The sequence below is a fragment of the Tarenaya hassleriana genome, unplaced genomic scaffold, assembly GCF_000463585.1.
Source record: "Tarenaya hassleriana unplaced genomic scaffold, ASM46358v1 Cleome149, whole genome shotgun sequence".
NCBI lineage: Eukaryota > Viridiplantae > Streptophyta > Magnoliopsida > Brassicales > Cleomaceae > Tarenaya > Tarenaya hassleriana.
The window spans coordinates 120,381-143,731 of NW_010964912.1; the positions used below are offsets into that span (position 1 = coordinate 120,381).

The 23,351-nt window shown below is 36.5% G+C and overlaps 3 protein-coding genes across 5 annotated transcripts; 2 read left to right on the top strand and 1 right to left on the bottom strand.

Moving 5' to 3' along the window:
• The first annotated feature begins 5,708 nt into the window (after positions 1-5,708).
• On the top strand, positions 5,709-8,600 carry LOC104808485 (thioredoxin-related transmembrane protein 2). Its single transcript, XM_010534166.1, has 9 exons — positions 5,709-6,053; positions 6,138-6,194; positions 6,332-6,401; positions 6,547-6,588; positions 6,697-6,770; positions 7,171-7,241; positions 7,317-7,402; positions 7,518-7,624; positions 8,222-8,600. The coding sequence occupies exons 1-9, from the start codon at positions 5,862-5,864 to the stop codon at positions 8,282-8,284; spliced, it is 762 nt and encodes a 253-aa protein (XP_010532468.1). The 5' UTR covers positions 5,709-5,861; the 3' UTR covers positions 8,285-8,600.
• A 3,392-nt stretch (positions 8,601-11,992) lies between these two features.
• LOC104808486 (protein PEROXIN-4-like) lies at positions 11,993-15,005 on the bottom strand. Of its 3 annotated transcripts, XR_770960.2 has the most exons (6): positions 14,950-15,005; positions 13,722-13,778; positions 13,297-13,424; positions 13,076-13,207; positions 12,454-12,553; positions 11,993-12,342 (listed from the first exon to the last, which is right to left on the bottom strand). XR_770960.2 is itself a non-coding variant. In XM_010534168.2 (3 exons), exons 1-3 carry the CDS (start codon positions 13,789-13,791, stop codon positions 13,142-13,144), a joined length of 264 nt encoding a protein of 87 aa, XP_010532470.1. In that variant the 5' UTR covers positions 13,792-14,932; the 3' UTR covers positions 12,560-13,141. The 3 variants fall into 3 exon arrangements, 1 of the variants encoding a protein (XP_010532470.1); XR_770959.2 differs by lacking the exon at positions 14,950-15,005 and having other exon boundaries at positions 13,722-14,932; XM_010534168.2 differs by lacking the exons at positions 11,993-12,342; positions 12,454-12,553; positions 14,950-15,005 and having other exon boundaries at positions 12,560-13,207; positions 13,722-14,932.
• A 2,022-nt stretch (positions 15,006-17,027) lies between these two features.
• Positions 17,028-21,494, top strand: LOC104808487 (aspartate aminotransferase 3, chloroplastic). Its single transcript, XM_010534169.1, has 12 exons — positions 17,028-17,274; positions 18,170-18,241; positions 18,380-18,441; positions 18,525-18,608; positions 18,701-18,800; positions 18,890-19,010; positions 19,149-19,312; positions 19,427-19,564; positions 19,841-19,962; positions 20,192-20,286; positions 20,469-20,589; positions 21,139-21,494. The coding sequence occupies exons 1-12, from the start codon at positions 17,083-17,085 to the stop codon at positions 21,221-21,223; spliced, it is 1,356 nt and encodes a 451-aa protein (XP_010532471.1). The 5' UTR covers positions 17,028-17,082; the 3' UTR covers positions 21,224-21,494.
• Positions 21,495-23,351: the final 1,857 nt, after the last annotated feature.

Below are 23,351 nucleotides of genomic sequence, written 5' to 3' on the forward strand. Positions count from 1 at the left end.
ATTTTGCATGGAGGTCGCAACGCAATTTCGTTGCTACTACAGTTAGCAACGAAATTTCGTTGCTATAGCATTTAGCAACGAAATTGCGTTGCTACCGCTTTAGCAACGCAATATCGTTGCTAAATCTATATTTATTTTTTTTTTCAAACAGAATCCTCTTCATCCTCATCGTTTACATCACTTCCTTCGGGTTCACTATCTCCGTCTTCAACAATATTTTCATCAACATGTAGAATATCATCTTCAATATGACCAATAAGATTATCAACTGACGGCAATGTCAACGCGTTTAATTCTTCGACGTCATGAATGATTTCTTGAAGAGGTAGCATTGTTGAATCGGTTGCATTTTCTTCATGGGATATTCGTCGTGGTTGTATTCTGATGATCGCACTCCATTGTTCACGCCGCCGTTTCACACTTGGATAAGACATAAAACACACATGATCAGCTTGGGATGAATGGATCATATTTTTTATACTTCCTTGTGATGTTAACATCAACAGTTCCGACAACGTTCTTTCTGATACCTCTGCCCGGTGTATGATCAAACCAGTCACAGTTGAATAAAACCATTCGTAGTCCAACATACCCGTTGTATTCGAGAACCATGATTTTCTTAAGAATGCCGTAGAAATCAGATTCATTCGGTACGTCACAGCTTACGGAACCTCGAACACAAATTCCGTAGTTCGATACTCATCGTTCTGAATCATGATCGAATGTGTGAAACGTGTATCCTCTTGTGAACATGATCGGATAACATGTCACCTTTCTCGATGGACTGTGGATCAAATCGTACAATATTTCATCACCCGTCAGGAGAAAGGCCTTGGATCGGTCACAACTTTGTTCCGTCTAAATTTTTTTTGTTGCGCCTCCATGGATGATCCAATGGTAAAAATCTGCGATGACAATCAAACCAACATGGTTTCCGCCCATGTTTTAATTGGAATGAATCAATCTCATCCATGCAATAAGGACATACTAAACGTCTATGAGTACTCCACCCAGACAACATTCCATAAGCCGGAAAATCACTGATTGTCCACATCAACAATGCTCTCAAGTTGAAGTTTTGTCTTGTTGAAACGTCATACGCATCAACACCTTGTTCCCACAACATCAATAATTCATCAATCAAAGGTTGGAGGAACACATCAAAACTCTTCTTCCGATGAGAAGGTCCCGACAGTAATATCGTCAGAAATAAAAACTCTCTTTTCAAACACATTTCCGGTGGTAGATTATACGGCGACAACACAATTGGTCATAATGAATATTGTTTTCCAGACTGACCATACGGTGCAAAACCATCGGTGCATAAACATAGATAAACATTTCTCACCTCACAGGCAAAATCAGGATATAGCTGCACAAAATGCTTCCATGCCTCACCATCTGATGGATGACGCATGTTGCCTGAATCCGAAACATGTTCTCCGTGCCAACGCATCTGAGATGCTGTCTTGTGAGATTCGTATAATCTCTTCAATCTGTCTGCTATCGACAAATAAAACATCCGTTTATACGACACTCTTTTACGTTGCACATTTTTCCTGGGTTTGAATCGATCAGCTCCACAAAATCGACAATTCGATAACTCTTTATCATTTCCAGACCAAAAAATCATGCAGCTGTTCTGGCATACATCGATTTTGATAGCCCTCATGCCTAATGATCCCATGAATTTAGACATATTCTAGAAGGAATCAGGAGCATGGTTACCTCCAGGAAGATAATCGGTCATCATCTGACATACCTCGTCCATACAATTCTCCGTCAGATTATAACTCGACGTCATGCCCATCATTCGTGCTGAAAGAGATCATTGGGATAATCCTTCTACGCACCCTTCATATATAGATTGATTAGCTGCCTCCAACAAATCAAAAAACCTCTTTGATTCGTTGTTTGGTTCTTCATCTTCCGACCTGTTAGAACAAAACTGAGAAGGGAATTCATCTTGAACCATATCAACGTAACGGTTAGTTGGTTCACTACTCCTCCCAATAAATTTGTCGTTAATGGTAGGAACATTAACAACATCGAGCGTTTCACCGTAATAAACCCAAACATAATAATTTGGAAAAAACCTCTTTTGAATAGATGTTTTAGAACCACCTCTGGAGTAAGAAATTTAGAATTTTCACATCGTGCACACGGACAATATATTTTACCCGTTCTTACGCACTGATTCTGACTTGTCGCAAATTGCATGAAATTCTGTAACCCCTCTTCATACTGGATGCTTAAACTGCCCATAGATGTATCAATTCTCTCGTATAACCATTGTCTAAAGTGATAAATATCACCTCCACTCGATGTCATTTTTTTTTCTCGAATTTTCGAAGTTTGAAGGGGAAAAGAGAGGAGGAGAGGGTTTTATAAAATTATTTGCAACGCAATTTCGTTGCTAACCGAAAAATATAGCAACGAAATTGCGTTGCAAAGTAAAAACCTGTTAATAGACTTTACCGTTTTGCAACGAAATTGCGTTTGCGATATTTCTCGGTTAGCAACGAAATTGCGTTGCAAAACAGATTTACAACGCAATTTCGTTGCTACAAAAAGCGCAATTCTGACACCGAATAATTTGCGTTGCTAACATCGTTAGCAACGAAATTGTTGCATTGCTACCTAGCAACGAAATTTGACTGCGTGGCAAATGCGTTGCAAAACGTTACTCGTTGCAACGAAATTTTCGTTGCTAACAGCAACGAAATTCATGCATTGTAAAAGCGTTGCTACTCGTTCTCGTTGCGTTGCAAATGCGTTGCAACATTTTCGCCCGTCAAATAACGTTGCTAATCGTGGCAACTTGCAACGCAAGTTTCGTTGCTACTTTGCAACGAAAAAATTGTGTTGCTAAGCGTTGCAAAAACGTGTTAATTCGTTGCAAACTTTTTTCATTGCAAAACGTTGCTAAAGCGTTGCAAAGTTTGCAACGAAATAATTTTCGTTGCAAATTTCGTTGCAAAAACGCTGTTTTTTTTTGTAGTGGGTGAACCATCACTCTTTTCATTTGCAACCAAGATCTCATTCATCTTATTCATCAAGAACTCAAATCTGGTTGCTTCTTCAAAGAATGATTCGTTGTTTCTCGTCGCGTTTCCTACTGTGATTAATGCAACTGTAATCACTTTCTTTGTATATTCAGTTTGGCCTTCATCTGCTTCAAACATATTTTTTTGTCTCCTCCAAACAATCATTCAATCCAGCCAATTGCCTATTCAGGTATCCAATCTTCCTTTTAGGTTTTTTTACTTCAGGCTTCAAGTCTGAAATTGCTTGATTTTCTCTGTTAATTTTTTCTACCTCGTCAGCTGATTCTTTTTCTCTTTTTTCTTCTTCTTCCTCAGTCACATGACTTTTACCCTTGTTTTTCTTTTTTTTTTTGTGTGTTGAATTTTTGGTTGAAGTAGAAGTTTTTCTTTTGTTTTGTTTCTTTACCATTGGAATTATGACGCATGATTTTACATCGTCCTCAATGTTATCCTCCCAATGCACAAATCCCAGATCATTTACCGAACGATCCATCCAACGATCAAGTATCTCATCTTCATTATCTACACCATCGACACTCTTAGTAAGTGGTTCTTCATCCTTTTTTTATATTAGAATATTGTCAATTTCTTGAAACAAAAAATCAACCATTCTAGATTACGACTACTTCTCAGCAACTATATAGACGACTACTTTATTAGGACTTTTTTTTGCAACTTATACTTATTTACGATTACTCTATACTGAATATTTACTAACTATATACATGTGTCATGTCTATCTTCGCTAACCCCTTCTTTATGCCATACTTACGATCCAGGAGAAAGCATCTTTTGCATATCTGTGGAAATTTTTCATTGACATCTCCTCTCAATACCAAGTCATCATATCACCTGTCATGATAGAGTTTGAGAATGCATTCGAACAGTAACATCTACAATTTAAAGTACACAATATTAAAAATATATTTCAAAATGCAATTAGATAATGCATGATTTATTAGATCACTTACTGTAAGTGGAATGATAAAACCTGATAGGTTCCATTGACTGTCTGGTCTCCTATGTCCGTTCAGATAGTTGTGGATAAAACCAACTACTTGTTTGAAGCTGAACGTTCACCAAGGGAATGCTTCACAAGCAGCTATATCATTAACAAGTCTCAACAGGAATAGATTGACAAAAGCAGTGTGTTGGTGTCCTATTATATAAGTCAACAACACCAAATACGCCATCTTAATCCTATTATTTTTTTCACCTTCAGGCAACTCTACAAACTTCTTCAAAACTTCCATCATCAAAACCTTCTCGGACCTATGCTCACCAAAGCGTTTTATGTAAAACTTAGAACCTCCAATTTCTTTCTAATTTTCAGAAAATTCCGAACATTTTAGGCCTGACAAAATAGCATGCTTCCACAAGGAGTGCCGAATTGGAACTCCATTAATAACAAACTATAACTCCTTCTCTTCTTTCGTCCTCACCGATCGGTTTATCAATGCCACCATTAAACTCTTCTTCGACATATGGAATTGATGTCTTAATTGATATTGTTTTGTGAAAAATACAATCTCTTCCTTGGTCACATGTTTTTCAAGAAAGTTCACGGCATCTGTATGGAAACAATTCGAAGATACCTTGACCGATATTTTGTTCATATCGTCGAAGTTAAAAAAAAATCTGGTTTGAGTGCATCATCAATTTGTTATAAAACAAATCGATTTAGTTGCATATATTAAAACATAGATTCAGTTAAATCCAGTCAAAATCCTCTTATTACAACAAATTGCGTCTAATTTTGAACCATTTCACATTTCTTTGAACAATTTTTCCCTTCTTTGAACTCTAATACTAGTACAACAAAACCCTAAATACCTAAAACTCAACCATAAATTTTTACATATATTGGAAGTTCTTACATGTGATGTTAAAGGTGAAGTCGCTCTCTTCGAACTATTCAACCCTCCTCTTTCGGCCAGTGAAGAGGAACATGATTCATTTCGACTTGAGATCTCTGACGGTACAGAAGAAGATCCGTGAACATTTGATGATGACATATCTATTTTCTTGTTTGTTGAAGGTAAAATAAAAAACCTTTATTCTCTTCTCTTGCCGGAATTATGTTTTTTTGTCGAATCTGCTACCAGAATTTTTCTCTTTTCTACTTATCTTTTTTTCTCTTTGTAAAAAACTCTAAATTTGTATAGGTTCTGTTGAAATTCCTTTTACTGAATCACATGCGTTTTCTTATGACACACCAACATCTATTTTATTAAAGATATAAAAATCTTTTACTCTTTTTTAAGAGCAATATAGACAATTGATAAATGTACCATGTGATACGAAAAGGGTATTTGATTAATTGTCTTTAACAGAGATCGACTGAATTTAATGTCGTTTTTGTTTGGTATAGAAATTTTAATTGATTTTGCAAATTAACATAGATATTTGATAAAATTTGAAATCCAATGTAGACATTCATGAAATTAACAATTGGTATATAAAAACGTAATAATTTATATTGGAAAATGTTATTTTCCTAAAAAAAATGTGTTAGATCCGGATTTATAATGCGGGATTGATAAGATTTTTTTGTGTGTATTTTAATTGATATATCCTTTTCGAACCCATCCAATAGGTTTATAAGAAACCCATCATTTAAGGATACGGAACGGAGGGACGAAACTATAGAGCATACACCCATATATATATATAGATAGATTATATAAAAAAATCCAATAAATAATATAATTAAAAAAATTCGTCTTGTTCTTCGGAAGTGCAGATTTACGAACTGAGGAAGAACTTGTGAGACCTGGGAGATCTGAGGACGAAGAATCATCATAAAAATTGATAATGGTGCAGAAGCGTGAAGGACGAATAAAATGGCTGAATCGGATGGTGTCGGAGCCGTACTATTTTCTCCATTTCATCGCCTTTTTCTCTTACCTACCGATTCGTAGCTCCGCCTCTCCTTACGTCTCCGATCGACTTCTGGATCGAGAAATCCAAGCATTTCTAGCGCTTATGATGCTTTCTGCTGTTAAGGTTAGTGTTTCTTCGAATCTGGTTGAGTTTATATTTTCATCTGCTTCTTGTTCACATGCCGCTGATTTTTTGAACGGTTTGTAGATGGTGAGGGAAGAAACGTGGGAGGCATTCATCGCAGATATTCTGTTCTATGCAAAGGTGATTTGCTGATTTCCGAAAGCCGATGAAGTTCATTTGTTGCCTGAATCGTTCACTGATCTGTAAATTTGTTATTTGGGGTTTTGGTGAAATGAACTCAAGTGTTGTTGATTTTGATTCACATTTTGGTTATGCAGATATTTCTCATCGCGGTTTCGTTGATTACTGATTATCGCTTAGCTCTCTGGTATTCTGTTGCATTTTCAGGTAGACCCTTTCTTAGTTCCCAGTAGAGGTTTTCAGATCATCTTTTCAGTTTATTCCTCTGGCAATCTGATATATCTGGTCAATGTGGAATCAAAGGTTCGTTTCAATCTTTACTAAGGTTAAATGGATCGTTTCGTTTTCGCAGTTATATATCTCTTGGCTCTGCAACCCGCATTCGATAAACTAGGTATGGAGAGAGTAGCACCGTTGGTTCTTCTGGATATGCAACATTAAGATCCCTGTGATCATAAAATGCTTGGTTTTCCCTTCTTTGTGGTGTGGACGAATTTTGTAGGAACTGCCAAAAAGTTGACTCCTTTGCAGTTGGAGGAATTGCTATCAGAAGGGAACACAACGACATGCTGGTTGGTATGTTCAGTGACCTTTATGTCATACTTAAACGCACGTAACAGGACATTTCTTTCAAAATAAGTTAGTTTGTCGTCTTTAGATGGTATATAACTAAGACTCAGTAGTTTTTGGATGACTAAAATAGTTTCCTTTTAATTATGATAACACATTTTTTGTGGGCTGGCTGATGTTAGGAGGGGTCACAGATCTAATTGGTAATAGTGTGAATGTGTGCTGATTTCGATCGCTAGTGAGGATGTGTTGGACAATGATTTGCAAAGCGGGTTTTGATCTCGTAAGATATTCATAATTAAATTTAAAACCAAAAAGGAATCAATTTTTGTGCACCAACATTTGCTCAAAAGAATACAGTCCAAGCTATTTCGTTGATGACGAGCTATGATCTCAAACCTTGCAGATAGAGTTCTATGCATCTACCTCATCAGCGTTTGTTCGTTCAAGTCGCTGCTTTCCCGAGCTCTCCATCACGTAAGCTTGTTTCTGAAACTACCCTGTTTCAATTTTCAGCTTAAACACATGCTCACTGATCTTTTATTCCATCAGGTACTCGAATGATATTTTGTCTTTCGGAATTGTTGATCTGGGACTTTTCCCTAACGTGGCTGCAAAATTTGGAATATCTCTTGCCGGTATTAATCCTTTGCAAATCCTAGTCATTTGTAAAAACTTAAACATCCTTAATCTCTCCTGATCCTGAATCTCGATTCCGCAAGCAAATTGACGCCTTTGTTCTGTACCATAAAGGTGGGATGAGTCAGCTGCCCACATACATATTGTTCGAGAAGGGAACCGAGGTTTCCCGATTTCCCGACTTTTATGTCGAAGCTACCCCTTCGCTACCCATAACCAAGGTACACACTTCTTTACATTACTGCATTCCTCATATTTTTCCAGTATCTACGCCCTCCTCTTTAAACCCTAAAACTCAAACAACATAACATTGTTCCAACTCTTAAAATTTCAAACACACCACCTTTGATTGTCTACATTAGCCGCTGCTTAGTGCCATATAACCTGTAAAAGCCCTTGAATTAGTATCAGTTGAATGCTATCTGTTGTTTTGGTGTTTAACATCGGAATCTACAACCAACAACTATTTTTTCGGTGGATAAAACTTAGAAAACTATGCAAAATATGTATACCATATATGATTTGATGTTAGAAAAATCATCATCAGACAAAAAAATCAATGTTAAAAATCGTATTTAATAAGTCTTGTGATCGTGGGATAATGAGGGGTTGATCGCTGATACAATCTATCGAAGTCAGGACGAAGATATTTTGATGCAGATTACAATGATGATGTGAATATCTGATTTTCATGGATTATCGTCTGACACATTACGTGATTGATGATGTGAATATCTGACTTTCATGGAATATCATCTGATGCTTATTACGTGATTGAATCCCCTGTAATGAGATCTTCTGATTGATTTGTGTTGCAGAAACTTCTGTGTCAACATTTTGAGCTCGATCGGCTTCTTCTTGATTACGTAAAGGGATCATAGTCTGGAAAATATCGGACATGTACACAAACAAAACTGAAGTCATTTTGGTTTTTGGACATACCTTACTGAAGTCCGTGAACCAAGCGCAGGTCGGGTTTCGGTCAACAAGTATGTTGGTGATAGCATACGTTGAGACTGGAAATTCTGGTCAAATTTATGAGCCTTCTTTTCATGCCCATCATTCATTCCAAAGAGTTCACTTTTTAGTTAAAAGTTTTAACTTTTGCATCGATTTACAAGTTCCATTTTTATTTCCATGTCTATATAAATTGTTGTCATAAGCAAATACATACATATATATGCATGTGTATATTTATATGTGTGTGTGTGCAGGTACATGTGCACAATATGATGATCGCTTTACTAATGGCCTAAAGAAATCACCAAGCAAATTTTGGTTCTAACAGCGGTTGGATCAGTAATCTGGACCAATATGGTGAACTATCTATTGTAATATCGATATAAATGTTTTCCGTGTCACTAATAAAAATGAGAAATGCGTTTTTTTAAAATAAAAAAAATTATAACATATTTTAACCAATTAAAATTCTAAATAATAAAAAATAAACCAAACCAAGATATTCTAATACTGTCGACGTTTTTTTTTGGTTTAAAGTGATTTATGAACCAAACCAAACCAAAATTCATCAAAATCTTAAGTCAGTTAACGAGTGTATACCCCAATAACACGGGATTCCAATTGTCACGGGGTTAGACGGGAAATCGAGAAACCACATGCGCCGGTTCGAAACAAAGAGATTTTTGTCAAGCATTAGCACGCCGAAGTCACAAAAGGTCGAACAAGGTCGACGTTGGTCGAGAATGAAGAGTCTTGGACAACGATCCGAACCAAGCCAAAGATTGAATACTCGAGATAACGAGAGAAACCAGAAAAAGAGGGTCGAGAAAGCACGTGGTGAGAAGACAAAAGATGAAAACGTGTTCGAAAAAACGGGATGACGACAGTTTTATTGTTGGGCGACAAAGAGGGACGATGGCGTACAAAGGGGAGATGGCGAACCCAAAAAACAAAGGGAGAGAAAAAAAGGTGAGGGGTGTTTTCGGATTATCTTTTTAGTCGACCGACCTCGGGATTTTATAATGGTCCGGGCCTAACAACAACAAAGAAAACTCACAAAATCGGATCCATGTAATCATGCGAAAATTTCAAAGTTACATATTTGAATAGATTACAATCAATCATATCCAATCAGTTAGAATTTTCTACGGGTTTCTAATATGCGAATTCATCAAGATGTGTTAGAGTCGGTTTGTAGTTTTCACATAGTAGAAGAAATAAAAAAACAATTATAAGAAACCGATAATCAAACCCGATGCTCATGTATATCATTGTTGGAATCGAAAAACTTTTCTGATTTTTGAAGAAGTTAATTTGATGAGGCAATCGATCCAGGACATGTTTCAACTTTCAATCACCTAGAGTTGAAAGTACAACTTCTCTACATGTATCCACAACGACGAAAAAGATTTCGAGCGCCTTAGAATTGATTTTCTAGGATCTATGAAGAGTTTAGAGTCTTGAAGACTTGAGATCCAATCCTGTGATCTAGAAACCAAGAAGAACTATTTCTCAAGCTTTCTAGAACCTAGATATTAAGAGTTATAAAGGTACGTTCTAAATCTCAGTGGTGTCCCCAAACCTTAAAATAATTCTAAAACCCTAACATCGGAAAAAAGAAAATTTTCCCGAAGTTTAATCTAGTCTGGTTCGATTCTCAAGTAAAGTCTGGCCCAAAACGCTTTCTAGATCGAATCGTGATTGATGGACCATATTTGGTCAGTCCAGTGCGGATCATATTTGGTATGGTTCGGTCCAGGTCAATTCAAAATGGGTTTTCGGTTGATTTATCCCGTCTAACTGCCTCGTTCTGATCTGGATCAAATCCTTGAGAGCACTCCTCGGACGCCCGATTTAATCTAATAATTCGTTTGTTTGGTCAAATTCTATTCCAATTTTTTGATACTTTGTGTGTGACTCTGTGTATGTGTTGGTTTAAGTGTTTTATAATGTTTTACAATAAGATAACTGATAACTCCTATTTTTCTCTATATTTTTATGAGAGTTTGTCTAGGTTTTACAGGATAATCACACGCATTCATAGACATTCTAGGCGTGTTAGGACACAAAACCCGTTTGTGCTTTAGTACAGGTTTCGAAGATGATTGGACGCGAAAATGAGCGTTTTTGGAGCGTTAGAGATGAAGTTCGGATGAGGACTCATGTTGCGAGATCAATAACTCTCTCTACAAAAGTCCAAATCATGAGAGACTTGTATCATTGGAAAGAGCGTTTCAAGAGGTTCGCGTAGACTTCAAAATCACGCAAATCTGACATCGGAGCAAAACGTTATGAGCAAATTCGTGAAGAGTCCGAGTCAGAGTTTTGACTCGGTCGAGTCAAAACCCAAAAAAATCCTATTTCGTGATTTTTAGAGTTCTAATGAGAAAAAGACTCTTGGGAGCCACCATAGGGTTATAAAATAGGTCTATCCATGTTCTAGAACATGGGAGAGCCTTAGAGAACACTTAGATTTAGACTTTGGAGAGCTTTGATGAGAGAAATAAGAGTTTACGGGATTTCGGGCAGAAGAAGGAAAGTTGAAACGTGAAGATTGCATCCCTTGTCGACATGAATCTTTCTTCTCCCTCTTTAGTTTCTGTTTTCGGTTTTACTCTGTGTTTTTTCATGAACCGTGAGTAGATCCACGACTGTGGGTTAGAGATTCATTTGTGTTTTGGGTATGTTTGTACCCTAACTTGGTTGCGATTGGGATATGTTTCGGTTTTATCGATTTGCGCTTTATGTCAATTGGTGTTTGCTGACCCCTTGATAAATTGTTTTAGATTCTGAACTACATAGGAATATGAGTTTAATTTCGGGTCAAAATCGATAGAATAGATCGTATTATTCACATAGGAATACGGTTTGATCGATCTAAGGTTGATAATAGCGTTCTTCATGCATCTAGTTTGATAAATCATATAGGGATATGGATTTAGAGAACTTTAGATAGTGAGTTATATGTCAGTACGTGATTTCTCTATTTTTGTTGCTTGACGATTCCGGAATACAAATTCAATATCGTGATTCTCGCATGCTTAGCATATACCCATACACGCGAATACGGTCCCGACACCCACGGTCATCTTTGCTTGATAGTTTACATGCTTTTATTTGCTTTCTTATCTTAGTTATCATTGCTTCGACATATTTCTACCATCACTTACTTGATTGCTTTGATTTGGTTTCGATTGTGATTCAGATTTAGCTACCGGTCCTTGCGTGCGAATGGATATCAAACCTGATACGAGCTTGTGTCAGCCGAATGAATGCAGGCTATCGTATCATCATGTGGAGGGTGCCTTTTTACCTGAGGCAGTATCACTCTTGCCTCTTTAGTCACTTATGTACAATTATATGTCATTTGTCCGTTTGTATCTGTAAAATCTGATATTGACTATTTATGAATCCGACAAACATTTTGTGTGAATCTAGAAATCTAGCAATTCATCCATATATGTTGATACACCTAAGCAGTCGTAGAACCCAACGTTTATGAGATTAAAGAGCTGCAAGCTTGCAATTATAAAATCAACCAAGGTATAGAATAATAGAGATAAGGTAAGGATTTGCAACCCAACGCCGTAAAATACACACATCTTCTCCACAAACTGTGCAAATTGGTGTGACTAAAATCCTTCATTCGATTCCTTTAACCTTCCATTTCCCTAGTTGTTCCTTCCGCAACCCGAAATGGTAAAAGACCGGCAGACAAGAGCACAATAGCGTAACGGAACAAGTATAATTACACGTCTCTTCTAATGAAGAGGCCATTAGCTAGAGCCTCCAAGGAGAAGAAAACTAACCGTTGAGTGTTAAAATGGAATTTATGTTTTGAGTATTGTCACTGTGATGTGAAACCGTCTTTTCTGACAAAGAAAATGCCCTCATCCCTTCTTGGGCATAGCTGCCAGCCTTGTGTACATGCGTACCATCGAATGGAATCCTCTCACATCACCCGATCTTAGAAGATTGCCTGCCAAAGTTCCAGCAATGCTCATTGATTAATCTCGTTGGATAGTTGATTAATTCCAACCAAAATTTCTTGGAAAAGGACGGGAAAGTAGAGAAGATGAGAGGGTTCTACCAGAATCACAGTTCAGAGGGCTATCGGGCTCAGGATGGGCTATCAAAGCTATTATAGCTTTACACACTGACTGAAGCGTCCATGCGGGGCTCCATGCATTCTTTAAGATATCCAGACATATTATCGAGCGAAAAACAAGCAGATCAAAATATCATATTTTCATCTAGCACACGGGTCTAACAGATTAATCACAGTTTCAGGTCATTTTACGAAACTATTAACCCTCTTGTACTGTTTTATTCATGCGAGAAGAACACATAGAGATGATAACCGCCAAGTTCTATTAATATACACGAGTCCCTGAAACAGATAAAGTGGAACCAGAGAGAATCTCATTTGGCAGCACCGGCAAATTTCTTGTTCTGTTTCTGTCGTGTTTTAAGTTTCTGTTATTTCTACATTTTCTATTTCATTGTAAGATAATATATACGTCATAGAAGAGGCACCAATAAGAGAATTGCTTTAAAGTTTTGGTTAGGAGATATAAGAGTCGGGTTTGGATTTCAGATCCATTATTCCTCTTTCATGAATAGACTTAAATTACAAATTATGTTTCTTCCAAAGACAGAAAGCTGTTGTCCACAAAGACAACGAGATAACACATATTGAAACAATTTCATACCTTGAAATGCACGTTTGGATGGAATATTTTTGTCAAGAATCACCTTGAGGAGGTTGCAAAGGGTATTTATTGTTCAGGGACAGCAAATGTAAGCTGGAACACCCCGTCCTCGTAAGGAGTCTCTGATGGTCCCTATCTCCCGAGAGAACAACAAACATATGAATCTAATTTAACAGCTGTCAGCACTATCACTGTCATTTACAGAAACATAGATTGTGCACCTTAATAAGGGCGGTCCATTTGAATATGTTGGACTCGTCACACACCAGTAGAATGTCCGGGTCAGCTACTTTCTCTCGCTGAACCTCTTTGTATTCCTTCATTCCTTGAATAGTCCTGCTCGTGATGCCTGCCGATAGCATTAGTACCATCAGGGTATGGTCAATATATCACAAGCTAGAACAAACACCGCAAAGTGGATCCAAATTATCGTATCTATTCTACCATCAGAAGAGCTCAGTTATGAAATAATTTTAACCCAAAAAAAACAATATGCAATCTCCCCCCACCAACCAAGATTCCGGTGAGAGAAACCATACACCAATCAATCATGACCACGTACAGAATCACATACATAGCATTTGATCACTTTCTAGGAAACATCCATAAGAAATATAAACAAGCAAGAAAACTTTAAATGACTAACCTGCATATCTGAATGCTACTACCAAGCTACAGGTATACCAAGGGTAAAACTGTAGAACTGCAAAAACCATATAATAAGATATAAGTTGCTATTCCAAACACATAAATATCAAAATGTCGTTCGACTTCACAAGCAGCCCGACATAGCTTTCCGGATGATAGTGAACACAGCAAAAGGAATTGAGCCAAGAGACAAAAAAACGGATGTTTACTCCAGATTTCTGTATATACTAAAGCTAAGAGAACATCCATGAAGCAGTGGTGGCATGTTCATGGGATGGAACAAAATGTAGACATAAACCACAAGTCTGGAGACGATCAATCGAATAAGTTCATTTATATCCAAACTCTCATCTCTTTCTATTCATCAATAGGACGACCAATTCCACCAATTTTCTCAGCAACTTTTAACAACTACTACTCCCGACACCTTATTCTGGTCACCGTACATGCAGAATACCGCAATTAGATAGAGAGAAAATGGTAATCCGCAACTTTAAACATGTCCTTGCACTAATTATACATCCAAAAATTACTTGATTGTAAGTTTAAAAATTCTTTAAACTCATCTTAAATCATGATCTTCTATGTAAACAATTTTAATACATCAGATCATGTATGCGGAAATAAATTCTGAATCGAACACATACCTCCAACCATTGAAAATGGTTGAGTTGAAATCTGAATATTTGGTGCTTCTAAACCTTTAGCAATACAATACTGATGGTGTATTTCTATATGTTTTGCTTGGCTTAGGGACCAAATACGTTATCCTTATTTATTGTTTTTTCTCCATCAGAAAAAACTGCTATTGGGTGGTTATCATGCAGTTAACACAACATGGAGAAAATGTTAGACCATTAACATAATGGGAAGTTAATAATAAAAACTTCCAACATTGATTTCAAAGAGAAATATTGATAAAGCTCGCTTTGAATGCTTTTCGCAAGGAAACACAAAATTAGCCAAAACAGCAAAGCCAGAAACCAATACAAAGCGACAAACGACAAAACACAAAACGAGACGGAATCCTGATCAAAATTTCTTCAATTAACTACTACGAAATCACTCGTTTCTTTTCCTCGCGAATCATAAGATTTTCCAAATTTTCTCAGCGACCTAGCAGATCGCAGACGAAATTACAACGACTAGATCGCACAGTAGATACAGGGAACTATATTGACAACAGAAGCTAACAATGTAAATTTCAGTGACAGTCAGAATCTTACCAGCAGAAGAGAGCGAGCGAACGAGAGAGAGAGTTCTTTTCAATGTTTGTGAAAGAGAAAAAAAGGCATTTTCTAAAACTAAATGCAATATCTTACCGTTGAAAAACATATCAACGGTGTCTCCTTACTACAGCCTGAGTTTTCTTATTTTTGGTTTTTAAAAAACTCAAAAAATATCCGATCAAAATTTTGTTTTTTATTTATTTTTTTTAAAAACCCGACATTTAAAAAAAAACCATTTGTGATTAGATTTTAATTAAAAAAATTTCATTTGTTAGTAAATTTGTTCATTTTCTATTAAATATTACTTATACAAAATATTTAAAAGATTCAAAGGTCCATAATTTTAAAGAAAATTTTACTTTTATATATTTATAAAAATTCTTTTTGATAATTTTATATTTAAAATCTAAAATCTAAAAAATAAAATATTAATCTTCCAATCAAAATTTTTTAAAAATTATAAAATCCAAAAACAAAAAACTAAAATAAAATAAAAAATTCAAAATAAAAATTATCGCCATTCATAACTCTACTATATGGTGTTAGGCAATAAGAAAATGACAAAGAAAAGTAAATTATCCATAAATACAAATCGGAGATTTTGTGGGAATGTGATAAAAACAAAAAGAAAGCAAATATGTTTTTGGAAAAATTCTATAAAAATATTGTAATTTGTGTAAAGGTGTTATATAAATATTTTAATTATAAAATTGATAAATAAATACTTTAATTTGATCATTTTGTACTAAATAGATATCAATTTAGTATTTATTTGAAATAAACTGACACCATCATATATTAACCACATCTAATGTTTGTGTTGGTGTAAATTGATCAAATTCGATATTTATTTGCCAATTTTGAAACGATAATTCTTATGTGATATATTTAGATAAATTGTAATATTTTTACAGAATTGTTCTTTTACTTTTTATCCGTTTTCTTAAAATATATTTTATCTGTAATATTCTTAACATTATTTATTTTGTAAATTAAGTGAAGAATTTTATTGGAGTTGCACTGAACTCAGCCGAATCAGAATGCAAAAAAAAAAAAAAAAGCCAAAAACTCTTATAAAAGTTTCCCTCAGACAAAATTGCATCCTTCGATTTGTTCGGAACATCGCCTCGGCTCGAACTGACTTGAATCAGTCACAGAGTGCTAAGAGAAGATTTGCTCGCCACTAGCTGATTCCCTCCATATAAAGACATACAAAGACTAGCCAACTTTGGTTTTACAAAATCGATATTTTACATCAATCTTTCAATGTGTGGATTACCATTAGAATCCAATCATTCATTAAACCTTTTTTTTTTTAAAACTTTATCATTCGTTTAAAGCCCTCCACTCGATTTTCTTATGCTAACAAACGTTACAGAGTTTTTTTGGTTTATTCTAATTTTTGAAAACAAAATTGGAGAAAAAAACACAAAAGTAAAAAGGAACGGAGCGACATCGACTTGCGTGCCCTTTGATCCGAGTAAGCGGGCCCTACTTTTATGAAACGTTGAATTTTCGCGTCATACGGTGATAACTTTTGCCTTTTTAAGCAATCGAACATATAAATCTTGATTATTGCCTTTTCATCCTATATATTTTTATTGTTACATCGAAACCCTCAAGCAGAGGCGAATTAGTTTCGATAGCAGAGGCGTATTCTAGCATTATTTCTCTAAAATATTAAATCATCCTCTCTAACATATTTTCCTAAAATATTTGAAACTGTAAGCATCATAATATTTCTGAGATATGGATATTTCTCCAAATTTATAGGATTTGAATTAAAAATTTGATAACTTTTTTTTATAAAGCCTTCTACGCTTTGGATATGTAAATATTGTTTGGAATGAAACAAGGTTTAATCGAGCTTAATAAACTTGGGGGTTTTGTAGCCTACAAAACTTTCGGGGATTGTTTTAGAAAGAACATTTAACTTGGGAGCCCCACGTAAATCATGCACGTCAGCCACGCAACTCTATGCAAAGCCCGCGTGGCATTTCTACAGATTACGCAAAAATAAAAGAATTTAAAAGTAAATTGATTACCTCAATAAAAGAGTTCATTCCTAGACGCTATGTTTGATGAGTAAACCAAAAGCTGACGGATCTCCCACAAGTGCAGAAAACAAAAATGGATTTTGAATTTTCTTCTTCTTCGTCGAGCGATCGCAGGATCGGCACTCTGCTTCGTCATCTCGTCGGCGGGTCAGAGTCTCTGGCAATGGATCCTCGGAGCTCCGTCGCCGCCTCGCCAACGTCGGGAATCGCCGGCGGTTCTGTCTTCGCTCACCTTGTTCAAGCTCCCGAGGATCCTATTCTTGGGGTACCTTCTTCTGTTAATCTTTGGCCTTTACACGTGCACACGCGCACACACAGACACACAGATATATCTCTATATATGTGTGTATGCGTGTGTCCATATGTCTGCATCGCTGATTAATTTGGGGATAATTACTCCTTTTTGTTTTATTCGACAGCAGCAATAACTGCAATTAGTTTTCTCTTTCCATCAACGGTGTCTCCTTACTACAGCCTGAGTTTTCTTATTTTTGGTTTTTAAAAAACTCAAAAAATATCCGATCAAAATTTTGTTTTTTATTTATTTTTTTTAAAAACCCGACATTTAAAAAAAAACCATTTGTGATTAGATTTTAATTAAAAAAATTTCATTTGTTAGTAAATTTGTTCATTTTCTATTAAATATTACTTATACAAAATATTTAAAAGATTCAAAGGTCCATAATTTTAAAGAAAATTTTACTTTTATATATTTATAAAAATTCTTTTTGATAATTTTATATTTAAAATCTAAAATCTAAAAAATAAAATATTAATCTTCCAATCAAAATTTTTTAAAAATTATAAAATCCAAAAACAAAAAACTAAAATAAAATAAAAAATTCAAAATAAAAATTATCGCCATTCATAACTCTACTATATGGTGTTAGGCAATATTTGATTTACGCGTTTTAGTTCGTCAGCAGCAGCGATTGAATAATATATGGATGATTATGGGTGAAATGAATGAATTTTGACGTTTGTTCTTGTAATTTTGATTGTTTAGTGAAATGGGTTTGATTTCTTCCTGTGTAATTGAGGAACTCCCAAGCAATTGTTTCCCGATCAGTATCTTGGCTTGTCGGCCATACAACTCATATTTTGATATTTTCTTATGATATGATATTCCTTCTCATGTAATCTTAACATGATATAAACAGGTGACTGTTGCTTATAACAAAGATCCAAGCCCGAGTAAGTTGAATTTGGGAGTTGGAGCTTACCGAACTGAGGTAATGATCCTATTGCTGTTTATTGAACTTGTTTTCACTGCTTCTTTTGCCGTGAAATGTAAACTTTGTTCTGCATCTTTTGGATTGAAATTTGTTTTCAGTGTAGAAAGACTTATGGTTTGATGTGATGTTTTATAGGATGGAAAACCTTTGGTTCTGAATGTTGTGAGGAAAGCCGAGCAGCAGATTATTAATGACAGGTGAATTCTCTTCTTCGAAGGTTGAGCTTCCTTCCACCGTATGTGTTCTTGATATTTACATGTGTTGTATTTTCGGTTTCCAGATCACGAGTGAAGGAGTATCTTCCTATTGTCGGGTTGGCTGAATTCAACAAATTAAGCGCTAAGCTTATATTAGGTGCCGACAGGTATAATGTGTGATTAATCTTCAATTAGGTTTTCATTATTGCGCCCTCTGACGTAGAATTGTTCCTTAATGCTGTCTTCACACATGATGTAGCCCTGCTATTCGAGAGAATAGGGTTACAACCGTGCAATGCTTGTCTGGTACTGGTTCACTGAGAGTTGGAGCAGAGTTTTTGGCCAAACACTATCATGAGGTACATGCTCAACGCATTTCTGTCTCATTGGGCTTTTCCTCCAAATGAGACCTCTGGTGTGGCCTTATAATCTCCTACTTTCACTCCAGAAAACAATTTATATTCCTGTGCCGACATGGGGCAACCACCCAAAAATTTTTGCTCTGGCTGGCTTGTCGGTGAAAACTTACCGCTACTATGATCCAGCGACACGTGGGTTGAACTTCAAAGGTGGGAATCCTTTGCTCTTGAAATCCTACTTTGTCTTATGCCTTCTTGTCGTTCCATCTGTTTATAGCAATCTTAACGAAGCTTGGCAATTTTATTACTGTTTCAAGCCGATCTACAACTCCTTTGTTTTGTGTGCAGGGCTATTAGAGGATCTTGGTTCTGCTTCTTCGGGTGCTATTGTGCTTCTTCATGCATGTGCTCATAACCCGACTGGTGTTGACCCAACTGTTCAACAGTGGGAGCAAATCAGGCAGTTGCTGCGATCCAAGGGGTTGATGCCTTTCTTTGATAGTGCTTATCAGGTACATCAGATGGGTCGTTTCTATAAGGAACACTATCAGATCATTTCTTTTCAAGAGAAACAGTTCAAACCATGTCTTACATGTGAATTTATGTCTTGCTTCGTATCTTTGTAGGGCTTTGCAAGTGGAAATCTGGAATCAGATGCGCAATCAATAAGGATGTTTGTCGCTGATGGTGGAGAATGCCTCGTCGCTCAAAGTTTTGCGAAAAACATGGGTCTCTATGGAGAACGAGTTGGTGCTCTAAGCATTGTAAGATTCATAACCAATTTTCTTTGCTAGAGAGCCAACTTGTAGTGAATTCATAGGATGCTATGATATGCTAGCATATTCTGCCATTTAAATGAGCAGATGCTCCCATATCACTGGGTAATTTGTATCATTTTTGTGCGAAATTAGTTTGGCAATGAACAAAAATCATTTGTCAGTTCTAGAGGCGGGAGTACTTTTCATTGTCCATTCACTAGCTCATCAAGCACCGTAGAAATTAACCATTTTTTTTTTGCTGTTTGTCGTGTTGCCCTTTAGGTCTGCAAAGCAGCAGATGTAGCAGGCAGGGTGGAGAGCCAGCTGAAACTTGTGATCAGGCCGATGTACTCAAACCCTCCGATCCATGGTGCATCTATCGTTGCTGCAATCCTGCGAGACAGGTTCGTCTTATAACTTTCTTTGAATGTCAATGACAAAAAAAAAAAACAGAGCAAAAATGCAGAGAAGAACAAAACACATTTCTTCAATAATACCTTCAGTCCACAGCTTCTTCCTCTTTCAGACTTTGAACAAAAAAATAAGCCAACATAGCGTAACAATCAGTGGGGCGTTAGAACGGAATATGTAGTTTTGGCCTCTCTTTAATTCTTCGTGTACTTTCACATTCAGGAACATGTTCAATGAATGGACTCTGGAACTGAAGGCCATGGCTGATCGTATTATCAGCATGAGGAAGCAGCTCTTTGATGCTCTACGTGCTCGAGGTAGACACATTATTTCCTATCATTCTCCTCAGAGAATACTATACTATACTATACCTTTTTCTTTGATTAGGAATATCATTTTGCTGCTTGCGCCGTTATTTTTGGGTTATATTTGTTCCACCCACTGTGTTGTAAGGTGTTAGGTTTATCTTCTCTGAGTAAGCTGTTGATATCTCTAACAGGCACGCCCGGCGACTGGAGTCACATCGTCAAGCAGATTGGCATGTTCACGTTCACGGGTTTGAACACTGCCCAAGTCTCTTTCATGACTAAAGAATACCACATCTACATGACATCTGACGGGTAATTATTACCCTCTCTCCTCTATCATTTAATCCTCACAAACCTCACACCATCCTGGACTTGGAATGCAACAACCGAATTGGCACCAAAGAAAAAAAATAGGGAAAATACCATATATGTAAACGATTTTTTTTACTCCCACTTAATATCATAAATTTTGTAGAGTCCCAATAGTTGGCTACAGGATAGTTGGTACCGTTTTACAAAATCAAAATGTCAAACCAAAATGAGTGGAAAAGAGAATTATGCGGTCTGACCCCAAATAAACTTGGGATGAGATTAAGACGCTGTTGCTATTGTTGCATAGTTTGTATCGTTTCTTATTTGACGTGTAGTTTTTTGGAAGTCTTTTTGAAATTCTGTGTATTTTTAAAGTTTTTTTAAAAAATCATTATTTTAACTAGGAGTCAGAAAAAATCATGTATATTTTTTTTTAAAATTTTAAAATTTATGTATTAATCTGGGTGTTGATAACAGATTCATATATTTATATTCTCTAATCTAAATAAATAAATAAATATGACTCTGGAATGTTTGGTTGGAAAACAGGAGGATAAGCATGGCTGGTCTAAGCTCCAAGACTGTCCCTCACCTCACAGAAGCCATCCATGCTGCAGTCACCCGCGTCGCCTGAGCGACAACGTTGCTCGTGGTAATAAGCATTTCCTCTGAGCTTTTTTCTCCTCTTCAGCTCTTCAGCAGCAATAATAAGAATGGCAAACATGACTAGCATCCAACCCAAGTATCTTGGTTTAGAATATTCGGTTATAAAAAAAAATAAAAAAAGAATGGCCAGGCGACAACTTTTTTGTACCACGGCCAATCAAGTCCATGATGTGTTTTTGGAATTTGTATTTAAACCCTGAACCTAAAAAGAGCAATGAAATATTTTTACTTTTTTGTTTTGTTTTGTACACTGCTGAAACTGTGAGAAGTAATTGCTTAGCGTCTGAATTTTAGATCTAAACACAAACTTCCGGCGATTGGTCTTATTTTGGCACTGTATCTGAATTCTGGTAATAAAGGAATTTGGGATGATTTAGAATAAAAATGGTATCGAAGATGAAGAACGTTAAGCCTCTATTTAGGCTTAGGGGGTGAAATATGTAATACACTTTATTCCCTCGATGTACATGTTACAGAATATGTAAAGAAAAAAAGGAATAAAATGACGCATACATGTAACTACGTGTCTTCTTAGCAACAAATGCAATCATGCATATCATTCCATTCCACAGGGTGGTCGTGGATGCCAAGTCCTCCGAAGCAGCGTGACCGGGTGTTGTCATATTGATTTCTACATTTTACGTTGCGGTTGCGGAAGAGATAGGAAGAATTGATCAATAGTCCCCCGAGTGAGCATCCGATCCTTTTGTCGGGTACCGATTGTGACAGAACAACCGTGCTTTGGTCCAAACTGCCACGAACCATGACACTCTCTAACCTGGATTTGCAAGCCTACGCCAAATGTCTTCGGTACAAAATTGGGTTTCCCCTTGCCATTAATCATCCATTAATTGGTGTTGGAACTAGCTGAGATAGATAAGGGAGTGAGGAATGCTTAAAAGGCCACCTTTTCTTCTCGTGCAGTTCCCTACTGCAACGAGTCCCGATTACCCTGCACCATTTCGGCTCTTTCTCTAATCTCCTCGGCTGGATACGAACATGCTCGAACAACCGGTACCTTCGTTTCCTTACACTTCTTATCTTTCAAGCAACTCTATACTTCGTGTGGCAAGAACGGAACAGTCGGCTACACAACGATCGATCACAATCTGCACTTATCACTTGCCGAGAGATATCACTTGCCGAGAGATACGGACAGCTACTCGAAGGAAGGTGATGGCTTTGCAACTGCACGGAAGAAAAATATGTCTTGACGGAATGCTGCGAAATACATGGTTTCGACATTTTGATGGTTAACTATTAATGTATTTACACCTGGGTTGTAACTTTCTATTTTGTAAGACTCTGGATGAACATTTGGTTGTAAAACGGTTTTATTAATACACATTACAGTCAACCACAAAAAAAAAGAATGCCATTAGTTGTATCTGTTTTTCGTTCTTTGGGTTTGGTAGTTGCCATGTTCCCGCTCAAAAAATCCTCCGAGACTTGAGCATGCTTATGGATGCCAAGTTATGTTGGACCTAAGGGACCTAGAAAAACAATCAGAGAGCCCATTTGTTATGCATGAAGGAGGTGTTCTCCCCGTTACCGATGGTTGTGTGTTTGTTGGATAATGTCATCTCGCGTAGTTATTAGTAGCTTCTTCAATGTTCACAAGTGACGTTGAAGAGGGTTGATCGACCAAAAATCTCTGCGGTTCAAGTAGTTGGATCGGATCCATCCTACCCACAGTGACTCTGAATTGAAGAAGATTTGTCATATCAATTTCAGACCACAAATGTTATTCCAATCCTGTACATTCTGCAAAACAAGACCCCATCAGATTTCGGAGTAGTGATTTCATCCCAAGCGAAATTATATTTATGGGTAGAGATTGATGAACGTTTTCAGAGAAAGGAGGAACAAATCGAGTTAATCTATCGCAAACATTGGAAGCATGAAGATATTATGTCTGTCACATATTTAAACACTTATTTCCTGTGACATCCGTATCTCGTATTCCGTGTACATGATGTGTCACATGGAATAAAACTAATAAAATAAACATAATACAAGTTTATGGGAATTAAAAAAAACATTTTATAACGAGTTTACGTAGCGGAAAAACAAAACTTTACAACCGTTCTTTTAAA